Source organism: Bemisia tabaci, chromosome 1 (genome assembly GCF_918797505.1).
Source record: "Bemisia tabaci chromosome 1, PGI_BMITA_v3".
NCBI lineage: Eukaryota > Metazoa > Arthropoda > Insecta > Hemiptera > Aleyrodidae > Bemisia > Bemisia tabaci.
Window position 1 is genome coordinate 32,442,394 of NC_092793.1, and position 21,346 is coordinate 32,463,739.

At 39.4% G+C, this 21,346-nt stretch overlaps 1 protein-coding gene across 7 annotated transcripts in view; it reads left to right on the forward strand.

The window, feature by feature from the left end:
* LOC109037149 (uncharacterized) overlaps positions 1 to 21,346 on the forward strand; it is a 549,607-nt gene that overhangs the window by 298,726 nt on the left and 229,535 nt on the right. Inside the window, exons 5-10 of one of the 7 annotated variants that reach the window (XM_019051658.2) lie at positions 5,546 to 5,649; positions 6,463 to 6,982; positions 7,867 to 8,063; positions 8,684 to 8,861; positions 9,388 to 9,647; positions 10,996 to 11,739. The exons of the other annotated variants lie outside the window; for them this stretch is intronic. Coding sequence (XP_018907203.1) covers positions 5,546 to 5,649; positions 6,463 to 6,982; positions 7,867 to 8,063; positions 8,684 to 8,861; positions 9,388 to 9,647; positions 10,996 to 11,214 — 1,478 coding nt within the window. The 3' untranslated portion in view covers positions 11,215 to 11,739. Of the gene's footprint in view, positions 1 to 5,545; positions 5,650 to 6,462; positions 6,983 to 7,866; positions 8,064 to 8,683; positions 8,862 to 9,387; positions 9,648 to 10,995; positions 11,740 to 21,346 lie in introns of those variants that run through there. 7 annotated transcript variants of the gene reach the window in all.

Below are 21,346 nucleotides of genomic sequence, written 5' to 3' on the forward strand. Positions count from 1 at the left end.
GATTATCGATACTTCCCCATATAAAGCTGTGGTAAAGAATCGATTAGCAAGGTGTTCGTTGCGAACACCTTGTTAATCGATTTTTTCCATAGGTTTAAATGGGAGATCGATCGATATATCGCAAAGCACGCCACGCCACTGCAATGCAATTTTAATTCCTGTCCAAAATTTATCTGATTTTTATCATGATCAGTAGAAAAATCAGTGAAATTTCCAATGAGAAATTCCCAAGATTCTCCCAGTAAAAGCACAATTCTTGATGAGAAATTTGGCACCATTGAAATGTAGTTACGTTCTTTCATGACGGAGGCGACGACCTGTTTCCTTCAAGATTTTCACACCCTGGTTTTATCTTGCCCATTGGACCTACACACAATTTCAAGACTCGCAGTGGCGAGGCGTGAATGATCGATTTTCGATTTTTCCCCATTTGAAGCTTCGGTAAAGAATCGATTTACAAGGTGTTCGTTGTGAATTCTCTGTTTATCAATCCTTTTTCATAGATCTAAATTGCAGGTCAATCGATATATCGCGGCGCACGCCGCGCCACTGAACAATCGGCCCTTGGTCACGATAAATGGACCGATTTTATCAGAAAGGAACAACCCACATTTTCGAAAAAATCGAGTTAAGAATTTTGTTGAGTTCCACTAGCGTATATTTTCTTCTGCCATCAACTGAAAGTCTAAAAATAATGGGTTTTTTTTGTGAAAAGAAGGGTTAAAGTTTATTTTTTACATTGAGCCTTATGCAGGAGTAAAGCTTCAAATCTCTTTTTATCAGTTTCAACTTAATGTTGGTTGGTTCCTTTCTGAAAGATTCGGTCCGAACGAGGATAGCGTGAACTAATTGCTCTGTCTGATTGCAGGCGAAGTAGGTTTGTTTGACATTAGCGACTGTTTGATCGAATCGTCGCGGGCGCGGCGGAAAGTGGACCTGGCGACTCGGTTCTCGAACCCGGGGGCGCACAAGGCCGTGCGGACCACCTCGCGGCGCTGCGCCCTCTGCAGCAAGGAAACCCTGAACCAGCAGCAGCGGACCAAGTGGTGCTGCTCCGTCTGCAACGTCCCGCTCTGCTACAACCGCAAGCGCAACTGCTTCCAGGCCTACCACGACCCCAACATCGAGGCCTCCCTCTCCCGCTGGAAAGTTCTCCCGCAATACGTGCCCGACCTCCAACTTACCTCTAAACCCACTCTCACCGAAGACTGCCTCCGAGGACACTTACCTAATAATTAGTCTTAAGAGCAAACACCAATCGGAATACATTTTCCATTAAATTAATACCAATTAGGATCATTTCAGGAGCAACGTATGTGCTATCAATATTCCTGTGCAGACAAGTGCTTCTCCTTCTCTTCTACCTTTTCTAGGTTTTCCACTTTTCCCTCTTTTCCTCTTCTTCTTCTTGTGCACATTCTTCTGCTATCCCCTTCTCCCCTTCATTGCTTTTCTTCCTCTTTCTAATATTAGTTTCCCTCGTTTCCTTCCTCCTCTTCTCCTTCTTCGTTGTCCTAATTTTTCTTCTTCTTTCAATCCCCCCATTTATTTTCCTTTCTATTTTTCCTCTTTTCCTCTTCCTCCGTGTATTTTTCTTTCTCCTGGCTTCCTTATTCTTTTTTCTTCTTCTCTTCTCCCTTCCTCTTCTTTTTACTCTGATTCTTCCTCCTCCAACCTCTTTTTCTTTTTAACTCCTTGTTTTCTTATCTTTTTACTCTCTTCTTCCTCTTTCCACACGTTTTCACCTCTCTCGTTCCGATCTTTCCAGTGAAAATTGTGTGAAGAAGCCTGCAATAATAGTTCCTCTACTTGTAAAACATAGTCCAATCGAATGTAGTATCCAGGAATTTGCCAGAGGCAAGAACAACCAGGCGCTCTATCGATGCGATATATTGATATCGATTGGTTCAAAACATTGAGATATTGTCAATAATCGCCCATAAAACGAGCGGTGAAATGCATGTCTTTACTATGGGAAGGTTTTATTGGACCAAACGCAACTATTTATTAAGATACCAACGCCGAAAACGCCAGAAATATTTTAAATATCCTAAAATTTTATCGCTTGTTGTCAGCTTTAGTATTGAGGTTATCCCAGAGTTTTGAACCAACAGATACAACGAACCACTATCACATACGATCCATTTCAACACCGAGGACCCATCCGCGAGTCACGAATCCATCGCTGAATCAATATTCTTCAAGGTAACTTTCTGCCCCTAGGAACAATTGGCAGTAAATCTAATTAGACAGAAGTCTAAAGCTCAACACGTGATATCGTTACGATGCCTGGAAGTCGATTCTTAAGTTGTTTTTTTCTTTCGGCAGAAAGTGATTTGTGCCGTACGAAGTAGTCTTGAACTGCCGTGCCAAGGAAAAACGCAATATGAACCTTCAAGTGTAGCCAAACTCCCTTCGGTAAAATACGAATTTGTCGGGAGTCGTGAATATTTTTCTTCCAATTTTTCAGACAATAGACGATTTTACCTAAAATATCTGAAAACTTCAAGGAAAATCATTCCAAACTTTCTGCCAAAATAAATTTTAATCGGGGAGATTTTGGTAACAATTGAATCTATATATGACGTTTTCCGTAACACCCCCATATAGAAACGCTGCCTTCCTAACATCTCTAAAGCGCAAATCAACATTGAAGATAATTCATCCGCATTATTGTGTAGATAGGGGAGACAAATTTAATTAAGAAGCACTATTGTCGCTGCGCATCGATCAGGCCTCTCAATTTTGGATGTGGACTCAATAGTCAACCACGATGCTTAATAAAATTAAGCAGGGAAGTTAGATTCGAGATTTCCTTATAATAAATGATTGCAGGAACAGTGATCTCGATAATATTTCAAAAATTTAAACTCCACTCCAAAATTCTTGTGCACTAATGTCTTGCTTATGCTGTTTTTTCCGGGTTTTTTCTTATTTTCCTCTTAAAGAAACTAACTTTTTATTTTAACTTTATAATTATCTCTGTCTTTTTTTTTTTTTTTTTGTGAAGTACTCGAAAGCTTCTTCAAGCATCTCGAGGTATACTTATACCTCTCTCAGCGTATTGTAAATTTAATGAGACTTATTAGGTTAAATGCGATGTGTTTTCAAAGACATTGAAGAGAGTTATCGTAAAGTATCCTTTCGCTTATTGTAGTAATTTTATGAAAATATATCAGTTTAAAGTAGAAAGATAAAAACTGAAGAAAGGAGGAAAAATAATTTTATTTTACCAATGTTGTCCCTTCGCCGCCTGTTTGAAAAAAGAGCAGAGAAAAAATTGAAAAGACCATGATGAATGATTATTTCATTGCCTCAATGTATAAGTAGCCTAAGAATTGTCTTATCGTGGACTTAATGTTTTTTTTAGCTGCGCAATACATCAGTTGGGTGTGACAACGAGTCTTATAATACATCCTAGTCCAAGAATCTAAGTCAACTTGTTCATTTTACGTTACCGTATAGTAAAGGTTACCGCAATATCCAATGCTCAAAAACGTAAACGTGTACTTCGTCTCCTAAACGAAATTCCATCAAGCAAATCACCAAAATTACCCCTATCAAAAGGGGAAAAAGTTCTCAAAAATTGTAGAAAAGATTCAAATAATGATTTAAGAAGTTGTTTTTTCCTCAGTTTTATTAAAGTATCCGTATATTTTATTTTCCTAACATTTTTTTTCTCATTTCCGCCTTCTCTCGGCTTACCTTGTCAATTTTTTAAGTAAACTCGAATTTTTACACGTACTGTTTTTGTATACAGAGTTAATGTATATGTATGGTAATTGTCCTCTACTGTATTCCATTTATATTTTTCCCTTTTTCCATTTAATTATTTTTAATATTATTCCTTAATCGTGTCGCCTCTCATTTGTGCACACAAGAACAGACAGACTGCTGAAATCTGTGTTCCTTATTTTTCAAATCGTTCATTTTTTAAGGAGCGCATAATCTATAAAATTTGATTTATTTTAGACATTTACTTAGCTTGGGTATATCGTTGTTTACTGTATAAATATTTTGAAATTCTTTATGAACATGTTTTATGAATAAAACATCGTCTAATTGTTGCATCCAAATTATTTTAATTAATCCCAATCCTTCCATCAGTAAAATGCCAAAATTAAATTATACGCCTTGCAATGAAAAAAGGCTGTAAAACATAGGTCTATCATGTGCGTCATATTATTGATTTGTTTTTATTTATTCATTTAATTATCTATTTATTTATCTATCTATTTATTTATTTATTTATCCATATATTTATTCATTTATTTATTTTTTTTTTCGAAAAAGCTTATCCAAGATAAAATAATTACATTTATACCCCGCTTCTTTCATTTTCCGATAAATCCATCTTTCACACAGCAATTAAGCCACAAAACATAGCGCCCAGACAAGAAACCGGAATTTTAATGGGAGTGCAGTTTGTCATTCGTAACGGATTGAAGATTCTGGCCTCGTTTTTTAATTTTTCTCCTGCATCTGAGCTACGCGACACCTCATTGGCAACATAGAGCGGAGCATTCCGTGTTCACGCCTAGCGCCATCGCGCCTTCAATTTTGCAGATGCAGCACGGACATCCATCAAGCACGAATAGTTGTATCTCTGCGCCTTCATCAACGCGCGTTCTTGCCCTTACTCTATTCTCAAATTGTGTTTGTTCCCATTAGTTTTATTTGTAGTGGTGCTTCAAGGGCTAAGTGAGCAATACAGCCGAAGATTGGAGAGACGTAATCCGTCCTCTTTTTTAACTTTGCTTCCGAATTCAAGCGGCACCTCGTTGTCAGCATACAGCGGAGCATTGCGAGTTCACGTCTTGCGCTATCGCGCCTTCAATTTTGCTGATGGAACATGGACGTCCATCAAGCACGAATAGTTTTATTTCTGCGCTGTCATCAATGCGCGTTGAGGTGTCACTTGTTTTTTCAATTTGAGAGAAGTTGAGGTTAAGTTTGCTCAAAATTTGCTATGTTGTGTCCAAATCAGTAATCATTTTGAAAAATGGAAAACGTTTAGAGGTCTCGCAGGCACCTTAAAATGCGCACGTAGAAAAACTTGTATTTTACCGAGAATTGTGTTGTGTCTGGTCAAATTGACCCGACTACCTACTTCTTTTGGGGTAGTCACATATGAAGATGAGAGGGAGATGTGAGAAAGCGCTAGTATGTTACCAAAAGGGTGACGATTTTTAAAAAAATATTCCTTATCTACCATTGTTGCCAATTTAAGGGAATCGCCACCGCGGGAAATTGATTTAAAGACGTCCAAGTCTTACACCTTTATCTAACCTTAACTCATCATTCCTAACTTGAAAAGTACAAACTTTTCTGTCTCGAAATTTTCTAAAATAATCCTTCTTACATCCCTTTTCCTCGTTCCTTTTCCTCGTTCTTTTTTTTTTTTTTTTTTTTTCATTTGTTATTATTGTATTTTGTCCCTATCATTAGACAGGATTCAGGTACCCAGATTCAGGTTAGACAGGTACCTTTATGTTTATGTGTTTTGCTTTTTGCTCTAACTTACTCGTTCGATTTTCGTTTGCAGACTTAACCAAGACTACATACTCGGTGGAAACAGAAGGTTATAATGGAGCATATCAAAACGAAAGACCATCTACAATCCATCCCGGAAAGAACTCGCTCGAGCAGGTGCGTCCAGTTAAAATAGGTACTTATGCTATACAGAGTCAAAGAAAAATACCGTGTGGGCAAATGTTTGAAGATATTCTTGAATCTCTTCTCATTAAGTTTCAAGTTTTCAAGTTGAGTGATTTTTGTAACTTTTCCACTTCAGTAGCTCTCCAGGAAGATCCTGAGAAACTCAACCTTCGAGCGATCCTCGTGCTTACTTGACGCACTCTCAACTATTGAATTAAGAAGTCGGAAAAGATACGATGATTGTTTGTGTACATTGACCGTACCTTTTAGTTACATCGACCAAATCTTTGGGTTTAAAATTTGCTACCTTGTTAGAAATTAGGCGCGAGCCGCCAAGATCGTACCAGGGAAAATAACGGAAATGTGAAGGAAAAATTATCAAGTCACCTTGATTCGCTTTTTAGAAAGGTTTGACACCTCGAACGACAAACTTTGCCCGAAAATTATTTCCAATTATGTCTTTTTACCAGCTGGAATATCTTCAATTGTCAGGGAAATCAGGGAATTATGTATATATAAAGTCGCTTTACAACGCACTCTGGCGTTCTACGACACCCAAACGCCACATATGCCTGTCTTCCCAGAGGTTATCGGGCAACTGACACCGCAACATCTCTTCGTCAACGCCCTGCCGCCAACCCTTTACGGGACGTCCACGTCGCCTCTTCCCAGGTGGTACCCAATCCAAAACTTGTTTGGGCAACCTCTCCTCCGACAGGAATCAGGGAATTCCATTTTCTAAATTCTTTGGCAACCCTGACAAGACGAGCAGGTAAATTTTTAACTGTGATGTTGGAATTGCAGGCGGAGCTCGATGGGGATCTGATAGACCTGGAGGAAATGACTTTCGTGGACGTGAAGCCGGTCAGCTCGGAGCTGGAGCAGAGGGACGACCCCACGCCGGAGGTGGCCTGCGAGGAGCCTTTCGACCTGGCGAGACTCCTCAGCGAGCAGATCAAAGGCAAGATGATCATGCGGACGTTCCAGGCACGCGGGGAGCTCGCGGCCGAGGAACGGCGGCAGCTGGCCGACCTCATCCTCACGGCCGAGATCGGCGGCGACCCGAACAAGATGATCCCACCGGACAGGTTCGCCGAACTCGCTCGTCAGGTAGCCCAAGTCTTCCCGACCGAGAGCTCGAGGCTCTACTACTCCAAGTCGGACCAAGTCGCCACGATCGACGGCAAGACCAGGAAAAAGGCCAGGGGGATCCTGTACGATAAATTCACCCACCTCCGCAGGAAGTTCCGCGCCAAGGGCCTCATCGACCAGCCCTACGGGCGCACTTCTTCATCTTCTTCTTCGCCCTCTACTTCTACTGCGAGTGAGCAATTTTAACTGAATCTCTACTTTCCAAAAGGAGCTATCTTCACCTTCTTTTTTTATCTGGAGAGCAAAATTAATTTCCCAGAAAAAATGGGATAGTCGTCACAACCAGCGGCTGGTTAAAAATGCGCCAGTTACCGCGCGTTAGTTACGATAACTACCGGATTAGTTGTGTCCTCTACCGCGGTAGTTATATCGTAACCACCGCACGGTAACTGGTGCATTTTTAACCAGCCGCTGGTTGTGACGACTATCCTATTTTACTCACAAGACGAAAATGTAGAACATTATAAACCTGAACGAAAATGATTACGTCATAAAATTGAGGAATAAGCAACAGTACTACCTAATTGATGATTTCGGAGAGAAAAAGTTAGCGACTTTGGCGCATTCTGCAGTATCATTACGTTAGGAGATGGTTTTAGCGTTCCCCAATTCCGCATGAAAGCGCTGTATCCCATAACAAAAATCATCAATCCGACCTCAAAATACAAAATTAGTGTAGTTTTTTATTCGTCCTCTAAAATCTTCAGTCTACAGACATGCGGTATTGCCCCGGAGCCATGAAAATGCTAAATGTAGTTCTTAGAAATTTCCATTTTCACGATCTTTTCGAGTTGGGTTTCTTTCGGTGAGGTCAGACCTACTGCTTTGGTTGCTTTTCACGATTTTTGGTCTATTTAACTGACATCTCTAGTTACTCTGAGGTTTCAGAAGATGAAGGAAGTGTCCTGGTGTATCCTATGTACCCATATTGCTCTCGAAGTCATTCAGATAAAATTTTATTAAAAACGCAATATTTGTGTTTTGTCGAAAATTGGCTATTCTCTCTGGAATATTTTGATTTTTCTTTCTGCTAATAATGCTTTCTCAATTTTCCAGGTAAAGGCAAGAAAATCCTGGAGGGCGATGAGAGATCAGAATGGTTGCAAAGTCATCTACAGCCGTGGGAACAAGTGGTCGAATACTGGCGCATGACCTATGAGCATAGAGCCTCAAATTTAAAACTTCCTGAAACGAATATACTCGAGTATTTTAACAAGTATCCAGCACTGAAACAACCAGCTGGGTGTAACTTGGTGAGTGACCTCTCCTGAAGAATTCATCTCTCCGAACGATTTAAACGGTTGTTCTTCGGAATTTGTCGTGGCAGTCCTTACACGTTCGTGAAATTAAGTTTCGTCCATTTATGTGTACGTGGCTGTCCTGACATTACGTAACGTTCAAGAGAGTGGGGGGGGGGGGGTGTCAAGCTCAGCGTTACGTCACAGTATGTATAATAAATTTCAGGGTTGTCTCGTTTCATTCATTTTTCACGTGGCACTCGAGTATTTTTTCTTTTTTATTTTCCTCTTTTTTCCAAATTGATTTTATTTCTCAACTTTTAACTTTTCAACAAAAATAAACTTTTCGATGCCAATCTCGCTCTTATTTTTCGTCTAGATTTCATACTGTGAAATTAACTGTGGAATTCTTCTCAATGTCGATTTCGATCTTATCTTCCTCATCTAACTTTCAAACAGTATAGAATTGCTCATATGTATATTCTTTAAACTGCTGGCTCAAACTCGAACTCATCACTCATCTCGCCTTAGATCCCCTTGGAATAATCGAAACATAATTGATGAAATACCTCGTACCTGAACTTCGTTTTTTTATTCATTTTTACCCATTTCAACCTGTGTCTGCATGTCCACAGCTCCTCCAGGATTTTAACGTGAAATACAATCGTTACCCTCAGCTCCATCGGAACCTTTTAGAATCCTGGCCTATTCACAGAGAAAAAATAATAGCTTTGTTGGAACGGAAGTGTCGAACGGAGAGAGCTTTTAAAAGTCTCATATCAAGTCATGGCCTCGATCTTGAAAACATTGCGGGTGAGTTCATGAGCTTCCTATTCTAATTTATACTCGGATTCTCGTGTAAATTTCAGCCCGGATACCTTCAAAAACTTTTAGAATCACATACACTGGGAATAATTTTTTGTCAAATCATGGTTGAAAGGGCCCGTGAAAGAACCATTAATGTCCATATATTCATATTTTTGTCATGGGAACTTCAGTTCCCCATGGCTTTCCTTCCTCTTTCATGCACGGGGCCCTTGTGTTCGAGCGGAATGCAGTGTCTGGTTTTCGTTCCATTTTCGATGGTATCTTGAACCGTTGTGTCAATGAGTCAGTTGGGCTAGTCACAGAATCGTATTTTGGTGCAATATTCTCGTAGATTACCTAAAAATAATAAGACCTGTCCAAACAGCAACTCTTTACGTTGAATATTAAACTGAAATGCTCCGCTGTATGTTATCGTATAACCGCTGCTATTTTGTCAGTTTGAACTAATTTCCTGTCCTGATTTGAAATGATCGTTAATCCTGAGCTATTTCTGACTCTCCCGTATTTCCAGACCCGTTCGACCGAGACGTACTCGCCTTCAAATCCCTGGGATTCCTCCTGCCGTGCGCCATCGGGCCCCGCGACAAAAGCTCGAAAAAAAGCTCGCGCTACTCCAAGACCCAGGCCAGCGACGCCCTGCTCCTGAGGATCCCCAACCCCGCCCAACTCCCGGCGACAGTAGCCGCCCGCAACGAGTGCTTGCAGAACTTCGGACTCGCAGGCAACCCGTATCCGGTCTTCGTCGCACACGGCCAAACCAGAGCCTGTCAGGTCAGAACGGACATCTTCATAAAGTGGACCAAATTTTACAATGGAGATGTTGCATGTGTGAAGAATTTGCGATTTGATTGTTGATTCTTATGTAAAAGTTCGCGAGAAACACGATGGTGCCACTGGTCTTCTCTGAAATCATCTCCCAGGCTCAAAAACGCATCTCAACTTGAGGCCAACATGGAGGGGATATCCCACGCTATCCTGAGAGTCCACCTCTACATCAAGACAAACTCTCCATGCAAAGATAGGGAGCAAATACGTTGCCGTGTTTTCAGTTTTGGAGCCCCCAAATAAGGTGGCAGCCCTGTCAATGTATTTGCTCCCTATCCTGTGTATGGAGAGTTTGTCGTGATGTAGAGGTGGACTCTCAGGATAGCACGGGATATCCCCTCCATTTTGGCCTCAACTTGAGAGCTTTTTTTGAGCTCGGGAGTGAATTCAGAGAAAACCAGTGGCACCATCGTGTTTCTCGCGAACTTTTACATATGAATCAATAGTCAAATCGCAAATTCCTCCTACATGCAACATCTCCATTAGGAACTGATATTTTCGGTTCCTTTAAAAAAACAACATATCGACGATGTAAGTCGGCGATCACATAACTCGGTTTGCGACGTCCCAGACTTCCAGTCGTACTTCATACTTTGAACGGAAAACTACTCATCGGCAATTCTTTAAAAGCGTGATTTTTCTTCTCTGTACGAAGAAAATTCTGCTAAAACTTCAAGGAATGATGTCAATCTGTTCTCCTTTAAAAAATAACGTAGAGGTGGAGATTATCAGACACTGCAAACGAGATACGTGATTGCGGACTTTCGCCGTCGATATCGTCGTTCCCCCTCGAAAGAACGAAACTACATTTCAATGTTGCTAAATTCCTTCTCACAGATGGACCGCATATCGTCATATTGCGTGCACATATCGTCGTTCCAATCCCCGATCGAAGGACGTTTTCGAAATCAATCGGACTACATTTCGCAATTAGGAACTATGAATTCTGGCCCGGTTTGAAAACAACATATGCGCCATTAGTTTCCCTGTGCATATAAGTGTTTTTTCAGATGAGCCAGAATTTATAGTTCCAAACTGCAAAATTCAGTCCAATTCGCCCTCCACTAATTGCATATGCAACACGGGCATCCCAGGAGCACGCATAGTTGTATTCAGGCGTTGCGTTGTACTCTGGGTGTTACATTTTGCAACATTTTTTACATTTTTCCACCGCTTCAATTCTGACTCCTCCACAAAAGCACGTATCTGTTTACATTACTAATCGCACAAACTCGACGTAATTACAGTTACGAATAATTTTACTTACGAAATTTTTTCTGCATCCCTGATTTAGGTTTTAGCCGGAGGCACAAACTACGTTTTCGACTCTCCGTTGAAGATGGTGGACGCTTGCTTCAAGATCTTCCATGCCTTGGGAACGTCTTACCCTCCCGACGGGAAACTAGTATGGACTTTCGTCCAGAAATTCCTGTACCGGTTGAACACGCCTTACGACTGCAACTATCCCTCGCTCTATCAGCTCGCTGTTGAACTTGATATTGACAGCAGATAAGCAGATCCGTATGGAACGAATAAATGGACTACATTTTACAATTAGGAACTACAAATTATAGCTCAGTTTAGAGACGACATTTGTACCATCAGTTTCCCCATGCACATAAGTGTTTTTACAGATGAGCCAGATATTGTACTCTCTAATGGCAAAATGTAGTCCAAATATATCCCTGACAAATCCAACGCTTTCACCGGTAGATCGGATAAATATCATATTCTTTGTCGGTAAACTTGATGTATGTATTGAAATTGCCTTAATATCGTGTTTGATGAACACGATACGTTGTTTGGGTAACATTCTATGTATTAAATGCTCATGACATTCCGAGACAGGGCACGATTCCTCGATATTTGCATTCTGTGAAAGAGTGACCCTTTATTTCAATGGTTAGTAAGAGAATTTTCAGAATAATAATACAAGTTGCCATTTTTTCTAAATACTTATTCTATTATTAAACCTGTGATGTGTTGAATTTTTTGTTACTTCGTAATTTTGTACCTATATTACAATTCTTTTTTAGTACAGTTGTCTTTTTTATTTTACGAACCACCCGATTTCAGATAATGATCATAAGCTGATGATTTAGCTTAAAATGAAAGCTTTTGCCAACCCTGTCTACCATATTTCTCTTTCTGGATCAATCCAATCAAGAGTCCCTTTAAAATAAGCTTGCCATAATAATGCCATTAATGTTTCTGTAAATCAAAGACTTTTAAGGTAGTCTGTAGTGTTCGCTTCAATTCAAGTAAATTATCATTTTTTTTATGAGCGGGAAGTTTGAATGTATGCAGCCGTAAAAGTTAATAACGCTGCTACGAGTTTTTTTCAATAATTTACCGTCTAAGAATGTACGCTCTACGAATCTTCTTGATATTTAGACGAAAAAACTTAATCTTAATGCTTAAATGCGCATATTGTCCAATAGTCCATTGTCGAGGCTTCTAGGAAATTTGCGAGGATCTAGAACTATTTGCATCCTCAGAGGTTTGAAGGAATTAGTATGTAAGGGACTGTGGATAGACGTGTGAGATTTATTTCATTGATAAAATAATTGATAATTGAATCGTTGTTTCGAAAATAACTTATTCAAAATCGATAATCGATAGGAATAATCCATCTAATCGATTTTTCATCGAAAATTTTGTTTTAAGCGGACACAGGAAAAAAAAAAACACATTGGATTTAGAGTCCAGACTCTTAAAAACACCGACAAGAAAAAATACTCTTGATTCAATCGGATTTTTGCTTAAATCAAGAACCAATCCTCTTAATTTGAGCGGATTTCCTTTTGATTTAAGCAAAAATCTGATTGAATCAGGAGTATTTTTTCTTGTTAATGTTTTCAAGAGTCTGGACTCTATAGATCCAATGTGTTTTTTTTTCCAGTGGACCATATGCCAACAAGAAGAAATTGCTAAGAAACAAAGGCTCCAAAATGCTTAATTTTTGATGAGGAAGGGGGAAACCTCACACAGAATAGCTTTCGATTAATTTACGGGTGATGTTGACCAGCAAAGTAAAAAATCGTTTTTTTCAAGTATCGATAAAATTCGATGGATCGACTCCTCGTTTATTTTTCGAGTAGTCGCGCACGTGTTGCCGTGGAACTCATTCTGCTGTTTGTTGCAGGCGAGGACTGCTGGGACAAGGAGAAGTTCCCGATGCGGTTCGGACGGCACTCGAACCTGGAGGCGATGCAGTCGTACCTGATGTCCCTGCCGGAGGACGCGGCCCTGAAGAAGCCCTACGGATGCTCCAAGTGCTCCCGCTCGTACCTCTCCTCCGGGGCCCTCTCGCGACACGTCAAATTCGAGTGCGGCAAGGAGCCCCAGTTCCAGTGCCAAGTCTGCCACAAGCGCTACACCAGGAAGGACAACCTCAACTTGCACATGAAAATCAAGCACGAGCTCTACGAGTAGGATCTCCATTGTGCCAGCGGGCTGATTATTCAAATTGATAGACAAAGCGATCGACGCAGAAGACGAAGAGGAAATGGAGCGATCCTATCCGTGGGAGCGGATGGTCGCAATGGAAAAATAAGGTGTAAGTAATAGATTAAACATCGGCAACCCACACGGAGAAAAAAAAACCTCGTTCGTGGGACCCGAAGTTTAGGTCATATGGATCTCTGAAGTTTTCGAATTGAGCATCTAAACACTTTAGGTCTAGCTGTCGAGGTTCGGATCACACATCTGAAACTTCAGTTCTTACATTTGAAGTACTGCAGATGTAAGAACCGAAGTTTTTCGGATGTGAAAACCGAAGTGCTTCAGATGTAAGAACTGAAGTTTCAGATGTGTGATCCAAACCTCAGGAGCTGGACCTAAAGTGTTCAGATGCTCAATCCGAATACTTCAGAGATCCATATGACCTAAACTTCGGGTCCCACGCACCAAGTTTTTTTCTCCGTGCAAGAGAGACCGTATAATTCCCTCATTATCTCTCTTAGTCCATAACTATCACCCGTTTCAATCAATAAAATCGCCTCGTTTGTCCTTTGTCCTCTTTGTCTGTCGCTTTATTTGTTTATGAGTGTCAATAATCAGGCCATAGCGCTCGACAATACCGCGTTTCTTCGGTATGAACCAATGAGCTACTAGACAAGGTACTCTGCGGGCGGATTATTGACATCGTTAGACAAAAAACAAAGGGAAAATGGGGCAATTTTAATAGTTGACACGGGTGGTTTTCATACTTTAAGGGGAAAACGAATGAACTAACTATAAGGTGTCTCAAGGGATGCCACTAGTTTATCTATTACTTACCTCCTTTGCCCGTCGCGATCTTCCGCTTCGCCCAATAGGATTGCTCCATTTCTCGTTGTCACTAAAGGATGCACTCGTGATCGCCTCAGTTATCTTATGCTGGAGCTCTCAGGACATAAGAAAATGGCGGAAAATGCATGATGTAGATGATTCAAAAAATCACACGAAATTCAAGGCGTTTACGACAGAAGTGTCGTAGCTCACAACAACGCGTATCACGCAAACGGATCAGACGGACCCTCATCTCCTCGTCCTTTCTTTGGAGATATATCTTTAAATTATGCCAACAGTTTCCAATCCGAGACTACTTTTGATGAATGTCTTACGAGGAGTATCAAGAGAAGTGCCCTACTAGATAGTATGAAGGTGTACATTGATTTTTGATACAAATATTTTAGCGCTCATTCTGTCCTTAAATGCGCCCTTTCGGTGTTGTTGGATCGCACGAAACAAAGGAGTACCGGATCAACGCTGGACTATAATCTTTCCGACTTGCCAGGGATAATCAGATCAAATCATACCGCTGTCTAATTGACCTGATCTCTGTGAATTTGACGGACCTTTTTGTTTGCCAAAGTTAAATCCTGTTCGCCAAAGTTGTGCCAATCTTACTGTACTTTAGTTTAATTTTTTGTTTTTTTCCAATACGATTCACTCAATTTATTTCGGAGGAAATGGTTGATAAACCAAATCGTTCTGCATGGTTATCTTTATACAGATATTTCAGAATTTTAAACGATTTGTAGTCCCGTACTCGTGCAGCTGAATAAAAATCTGAGTGAGGAGCCTTGGCTGTAATTTCAGTCTTAACCAAAAATATGTATGCCAACCATAAAAAAAGGAATTTCTAGTCTTCCTGTTTTTCGATAAAGTGTTCACGTAATTTCGACATTGTTACAATTGACTTTGTATTTTAGTGATTTCTTCTTTTTTAAATTCGTGCCAAATGTTTCTCACCTGCGGTGTCCATTGATTTTCTTTCAATATTTTAAATGACGCGTTCCTCGAGAATGGAATTGCCGAGAAAGTACAATAATTTTCAATCTAGTCAGTTGTGGTTTGTTTGCCGACTCAAGTTAGGAATCAGCTATTTTTTTGTTTTTATTTTTCTTATTCTTATTGTGTTGAGTTGCGTGGGAATCCTTAAAAACTTGTGAAACTGAGGGGAAAATCAATTTTATCACGCAGAAAAGTTGAGTTTGGGTCTCAAATAACTTGACTTATCTCAAACTGTAAGGCGTGAATAATCGATTATTGATATTTCCCCCAATCGAAAAGAATCAATTCTTAAGGTTTTCGTTACGAACTACCTGTTTATTGATCCTTTTTCATAGGTTTAGATGACAGATCAATCAATATATTGCAAAGCACGCCACGTCACTGGAAACCATTCGGCACCGACCGTAGGTTGGACTTCAAAGACGTAGACTTCCTCGAATCTTGCCATCTTTCGTTGATTTTGTATGTTTTATTTTTGGGACTTTCTGTCCCTTGAATGAAATATTGGTAAAATGTGAATGTTTCTCACATTTTCTTAACCGTGAACTCTAATCTCTAATTAGTTATTTTTCAATGTTACCTGTATGTCTTCAATGTGAAATACACTTTTATTTAGCTACTCTGGTGTTTTTAATGTGCACTTTTATAGTTTTTTTTTTTTTTTTTTTTTTTTTTTTTTTTTTTTTTTTTTTTTTTGCTGAACAAAATATGAATAAATAAATAAATAAATTAATTAATTTAAAATGAGCGGCGATGTGCAAGGTCACAGTCGGAAATGCGCATTCTCGACTGCATGTAGCAATCGATTTTCCGGTCCAATCATCCAGGTTGCCCGATCTTGACATAGAGTGAAGAATAACTTAATCAAGGCACGTATTAAAATCAGAACCCAATTTGGGGAAATGCTGCAAAAAAAACAGAGGACACCTAAAAATAAAAATAAAAAAAACCCGGAACGTCTCGACGTGGATTACAATTCCAATTTCAATTTCAATTTCTTGGAGTCGAAGCGGCCGTGTGCGCCCCGCAGCGCCGGAAAAAGCTCCGGTTTGTGAGGACCGGTTTTTTCGGTTTGTCTCATTCATTTTATTTTTGCAGATGGGGTGTCGAGTTTCGCCAACTTGGTGTCCGAATCCTATCCGCACGTCTGCACGGATTGCTGTCGAAGCTACAAAACGCACGGCACTCTGATGCGGCACAAGAAATTCGAGTGCGGGAAATCGGCTCAGTTCGAGTGCAAAGTGTGTTTCAAAAAGTACAAGCGGAACGACAACCTTTTGTTCCACATTAAGATGAAGCACAGATGATTGTAGCCAGTGAGCCAACCGCGCCCTGCGGTCCTCGACAATCCACAAGGCATTGGTTCCAGCGGTGGTGCTGGTTTTGCACCGAGGAGAAGAGATACCTTTTTCGGGGAAATTTTTTAAGTCTTCGAGGCAGATCTAGCGATCTTTGGACCCACCTTATTCCCCTTGCAAGGGTTTTCGATTTCAATGGTTAGCTTAGGCGAAAGAAGAACCTTTTTGTGCCTCCATTTTGGTATAATCTAGGAATTTTGATCAAATCTGGCCTGAACGATACTTCATGACCGAAAATCTGCCACTGAAAGTTTCAGCTTGAGTTCAAAGCTTATTATGGTAACACAGCTTCGCAAAGTTTACATGTATTACCGCATTGAAAAATGTAAAGAATTTGGAGTTTTTCAATTGAATAAACAACTGAAAATGATTCCTTTTTATTTTCTGAGTCAAAGTACCATCCGTTGATGTCGCTGTGCCTCCAAAAATAAAAAGGGATAAACTAAATTTGTTTTTTCAACCTGTACCATCCGTTGATGTCGCTGTGCCTCCAAAAATAAAAAGGGATGAACTAAATTTGTTTTTTCAACCTAAGGACTGAAAAACATCAACATTAAAAAATGTAAACTAAGTAATGGTGTATTGTCAAAACGAGCTTTGAACTCCAGCTCAAACAGTCAGTGGAGGTTTGTCTTATCATGAAGTTTCGTTTAGGCTACATTAAATTTGATCGAAATCCCTGATGAGTCATTGTCCCTCGACTGTGAGTCCCCGCGATGCAACTTAGTTTTGAAATCCAAATCCGTAAGACTTTCCCCAATTGGAATTCTTTCATACTTTACAGTCCCATAATGTGTTCCCATTTCTCTGATTGGTCAGTGAATCCCTCTTTTTTGCCGGTGTCCTAATGTGCCTCTAGCTAATCTCGTACCAAATACTTATTACCAAAGGCGTGCCTCTTTTGTATGTAAAATATGTTAACCGTACTTTTGAATTTATTTCACCCCGTTGATTGTATTTTTTTTCTCTCCCTCTCTCATTTTTGTTCAATTCTTACAGAACTCTCCTTAAGTCTCTGCAGGACGTTTTTCACGAAGTTTCATGACAAAACCTCAGGGTGTTCATAGGGTGATATTAACCAAAGTTTAAGTGGTCCCTGTTCTATCCTAGTGTTTTGAGTGCGGAGCAGCTATTCTAAAGAGTGTCTAGTCAGAGTAAACCTCATTGGCGAATTCAGAAAGTTGGCAACACTGATTTTTCTTCATTTAAACTTATTTTATCGATTCGCGGAGGGCCCTGGTGCTGCGATAAGATTCGATTGTTCAACACAGGTTTAAATTGAGAAAAATCAGCTTTCCCAACCCTCTGGATCCGTTTCAGATATACCAATGTTACTTTTACCCAGAACAGTCTGACTACTGTGCATCTTTTATGCCGGAGTTATTAGTCAACGGTAGTCGAATTTATGTTGAACTTCATAAGTTAAGCGTCATCAAAGTTTGCTCGTAACTTTGTATCAAATAAATATCTAGTCATTGATACGCCTGTTCCATGATGGTCTCTATTATGGGGTGTAATAGTGCTTCATCATGCGATTTTTTACTACTAGAAAATTTTTAATTTTTTTCCAAATATTTGTTTATTGAGATTCGTCATACATTTTTTACGACATGTAGACGTTTTTCTCATTTTATTCTATTCATTAATTTTCGGTGAGTTTTTCTCTGCAATGGAAAAACAACCTAAAGCATTTTTTAAAGCAATCGGAGGTGGTATTTATTAAAACCTCATTTGTCTGTGGCCTTTTGAAATATTCGTGTCATGAGTTTTCATTTTTCTGATAATTTTTCGTGGCATTTTGAAGTAACTTTTGTTGCGGGTGGTAATGTATGAGACTTTATCACTTTAATTTAGTTCCTTCTAAGCGAAAATATAGGATGGCTATGAATGATGTTTAAGGTTTTTTTCTATTTCATAGTATTTTAGGTTTTTATTCGTCTTTTAAGGTATACCTCTCATTTTTGACTTAATTAATTTTATTTCATATGTTATACTTATTATCCAAGAAGAGTTTTTGTATTCCGTAGTTGTGTTTGTTTACAACTATGCTGAATATTTAAAAGAGCTAAGGTTTCATCTTTCTTGTTCGCTCTCTGCGCTTAAAAGCACTCCATTGGATGATGGACCGTTGATTAAAATGTCTTGAGTAGCGTTGAATAGTTTTTGTCAATGTGCTTTATTTCGAAGTGAAGAAATTGGCTACTCGGTACTTTTTTAAAGTTTCTTCTGAGCTCATTACTTAAGGATCAGGAAAAGTAGAGCGAAAAACTACGGTAGAAACAAGCGAAATTCAAATTTTTGACGAGCTATTATGGATCTCGTCAACCAAATAAATTTTAAAATCTTCATTGATGTAAAACTAGTTCTGTACTTTTTTTTAAAACTCACTTAAGAGCTTGACAGATATTTCAGTGCGGTTTCATCGCTGTGATGCTAATTATTTTTGCTATTTTGTCTGAAAATGAACCAATGAAGTTACTTTAATTTTCATCATGAAGTAGTCAAATATATTGCATCTTTCATGTGCGATTTATTTATTTCTAATGTCTCAAACCTATGCCTCCATTATCTTTCTTAAACGTATATATTTCCTACAATAGTTTCCCTTGTCCTTTCTCCTGTAGTCAAATAGTCATCAAGTACACTACCTACATTTACCTTTATTTCCAAATCCATTTTGAACACTTTTTGGGCAAATTAAATTTTCTATTTTAAAAAATTATCAAGGAATGAATACGTCTCAAAAATTTCATTTCTTGCAGAGCACAAGTTTATTTTTCAAAAAATCTGCCAAAAAGCTGTCGGTAAATTTTTAAGCATTCTTTCCCTGATTTCTTTCGTATAACTACACCAGTAAAACCATTTTACATCTTACAAAATCAAGTCTTTCCTAGTCCAGTTTTTCAATTATAGATATTTGTCTGATTATTACTCGTATGTCTGACCCATTTAAAAATTACGTAACTTTGTGTAGAATCACCCGATGAACGATTTCATACGAAATGCGTCCTAAAAATAATCTCCGTCCCAGAAATATAATTCAACTTTGGCCCATTCTTCTTTAGTTTCTTTCCACTATAACCATCAGGTTTTCTGTCTGTTACAGAAGCAGTTTTTACGGAAGAAGATTGTGGTTCGTTCTTGAACAAATCTCAGTCGTCACAGATCCGTAGGATCCGAGATAAGAGTAGAATTCCGTGTTATAACTGCGAGACGTGTGGTAAAAGTTACTTCTATTCCGGAGATCGGAATAGACATCAAAAATTTGAGTGTATAGGAGCTAGTCAGTCTGGATTTTCGTGTCCACATTGTCATAAAATCTGCAATCGTTATGCTAATCTTAGGCGTCATATTTTTTTGATGCATACAACCACACAGTAAAAATTGGTCTGAAATCATATATCTTTACGGCTTTGCCAAAAATATATTTTAATAAATTGAAAACCGGTGTGGAGTCTTGATTGAGCAGTCTGAGTTTCTTGAATTCATTTAAATTACTTTATTTTATTTCATTTTTTTAAAAGAATGAAACTTTTCATGAAATTCTAGTTCAAGATTTGATTTCCGGCCAATGTTTCTGCCAATACAAGGTCTGAAATATCTCTACATGATCTCATGCTCTAGTCCATGTTTTTACATAATTTCCGTCTCAGAATTTGTTCCCGTCTTTTTGGTACGTTGAAAGAAAATAAAATTATTTGCCAAATCAACGGAGTAAAACGTTTACCTGGCTGTTCTTCTTCCTCTTGAAACCCCTATGAATTGACTCCCCACCCCCACTGTCTATGTCTCCACCCTATGAATCCCTCGCCGTATCCCTTGCCACCTATGAATGTGTTCTTATAAACTTCTTAGACATCTCCTCTCCTTGCAGGCAAATCTGTAATACTAGCATCAAAGAAAAGCTAATTCGCAAGCAATCATGATCAAAATGTATTCGAAAATCCTCATGAACGCATTTTTAAAGAGGATTGTTGCGAGTCGTGACTGACAATTTTTACCGTACATAAAGCTTTTAAATAGTCCGTGTTTGAAACCCCGCGCACTTAATTAGTAAATCCGCCGAATTTAAATGACAATAGGTCGTTAAAGAGCAATAGCTGAGAAAATAATGGTACCGCGTGTGTTTTTCTTCAGCAGCTATGCGATCGTCTATACCAGATCGTCCTAGGAGGAAAAGCAATTCGGATCGCATTCACAGTGCCCTCATTAATGTAGTTATACCAAAAGCGTTCAGGGCCGTATTAAGGGGGTGGCCACATGGGCCGCGGCCCATGGCGGCAAATCTAAGGGGCGGCAAAAATTTGCGATTTTTTAAGGTGTAGGTATAAAAAAATCGGATTTATAAAAACAAAATTACAAACTAGAAAAGGCGACAAAATCTCTCATTTCCGAAGAGAATAGTAATTTCTAATTTTGTCGTCTCTTAGTGATACAAGAGACGGCACCCTCAATAAGTCGAGTTACGAGAGAAACCAAACACGCAATTTGGCCTGGAACGGCGCGACTTGGAGAGAAATGATGACGAGGACTTGAGATGAAAAGGAGAAGCTCTCGGCGCGGCGATCGATCGGCGCGTAACACATCTTAGCGCCTACAAGACTGCACGAATACTTCACGCATCGCATCAAACACAGTGCGGTTATTGCGGTCAGCGTGAAACGGATATCGCCTACAAGAATGCATGAATACTTCACGCATTGCGCCAAACACAGCGCGGTCAGCGTGAAACGCATAGCGCCTACAAGATTGCGTGAATACTTCACGCGTTGCGTCCAACACGGTGCGGTCTGCGCGGCGCGGCGGCGGAAGTTAAAATCATTGAACCACATTTATGTTTGTTCTTTCATAATTTTTTCGTTCATTTTTTATGAATGGAAGGCCTTGTCCACACAGAGATAGGTTTACGGAACTTAACTTTCGCGCAAAGTTTTGTGAATTTTTGCTAGTAGTGTTGACAGGGCTTTCCCAAAAAATGTGTTCAACACGAGTAAATGCGTCGTATGC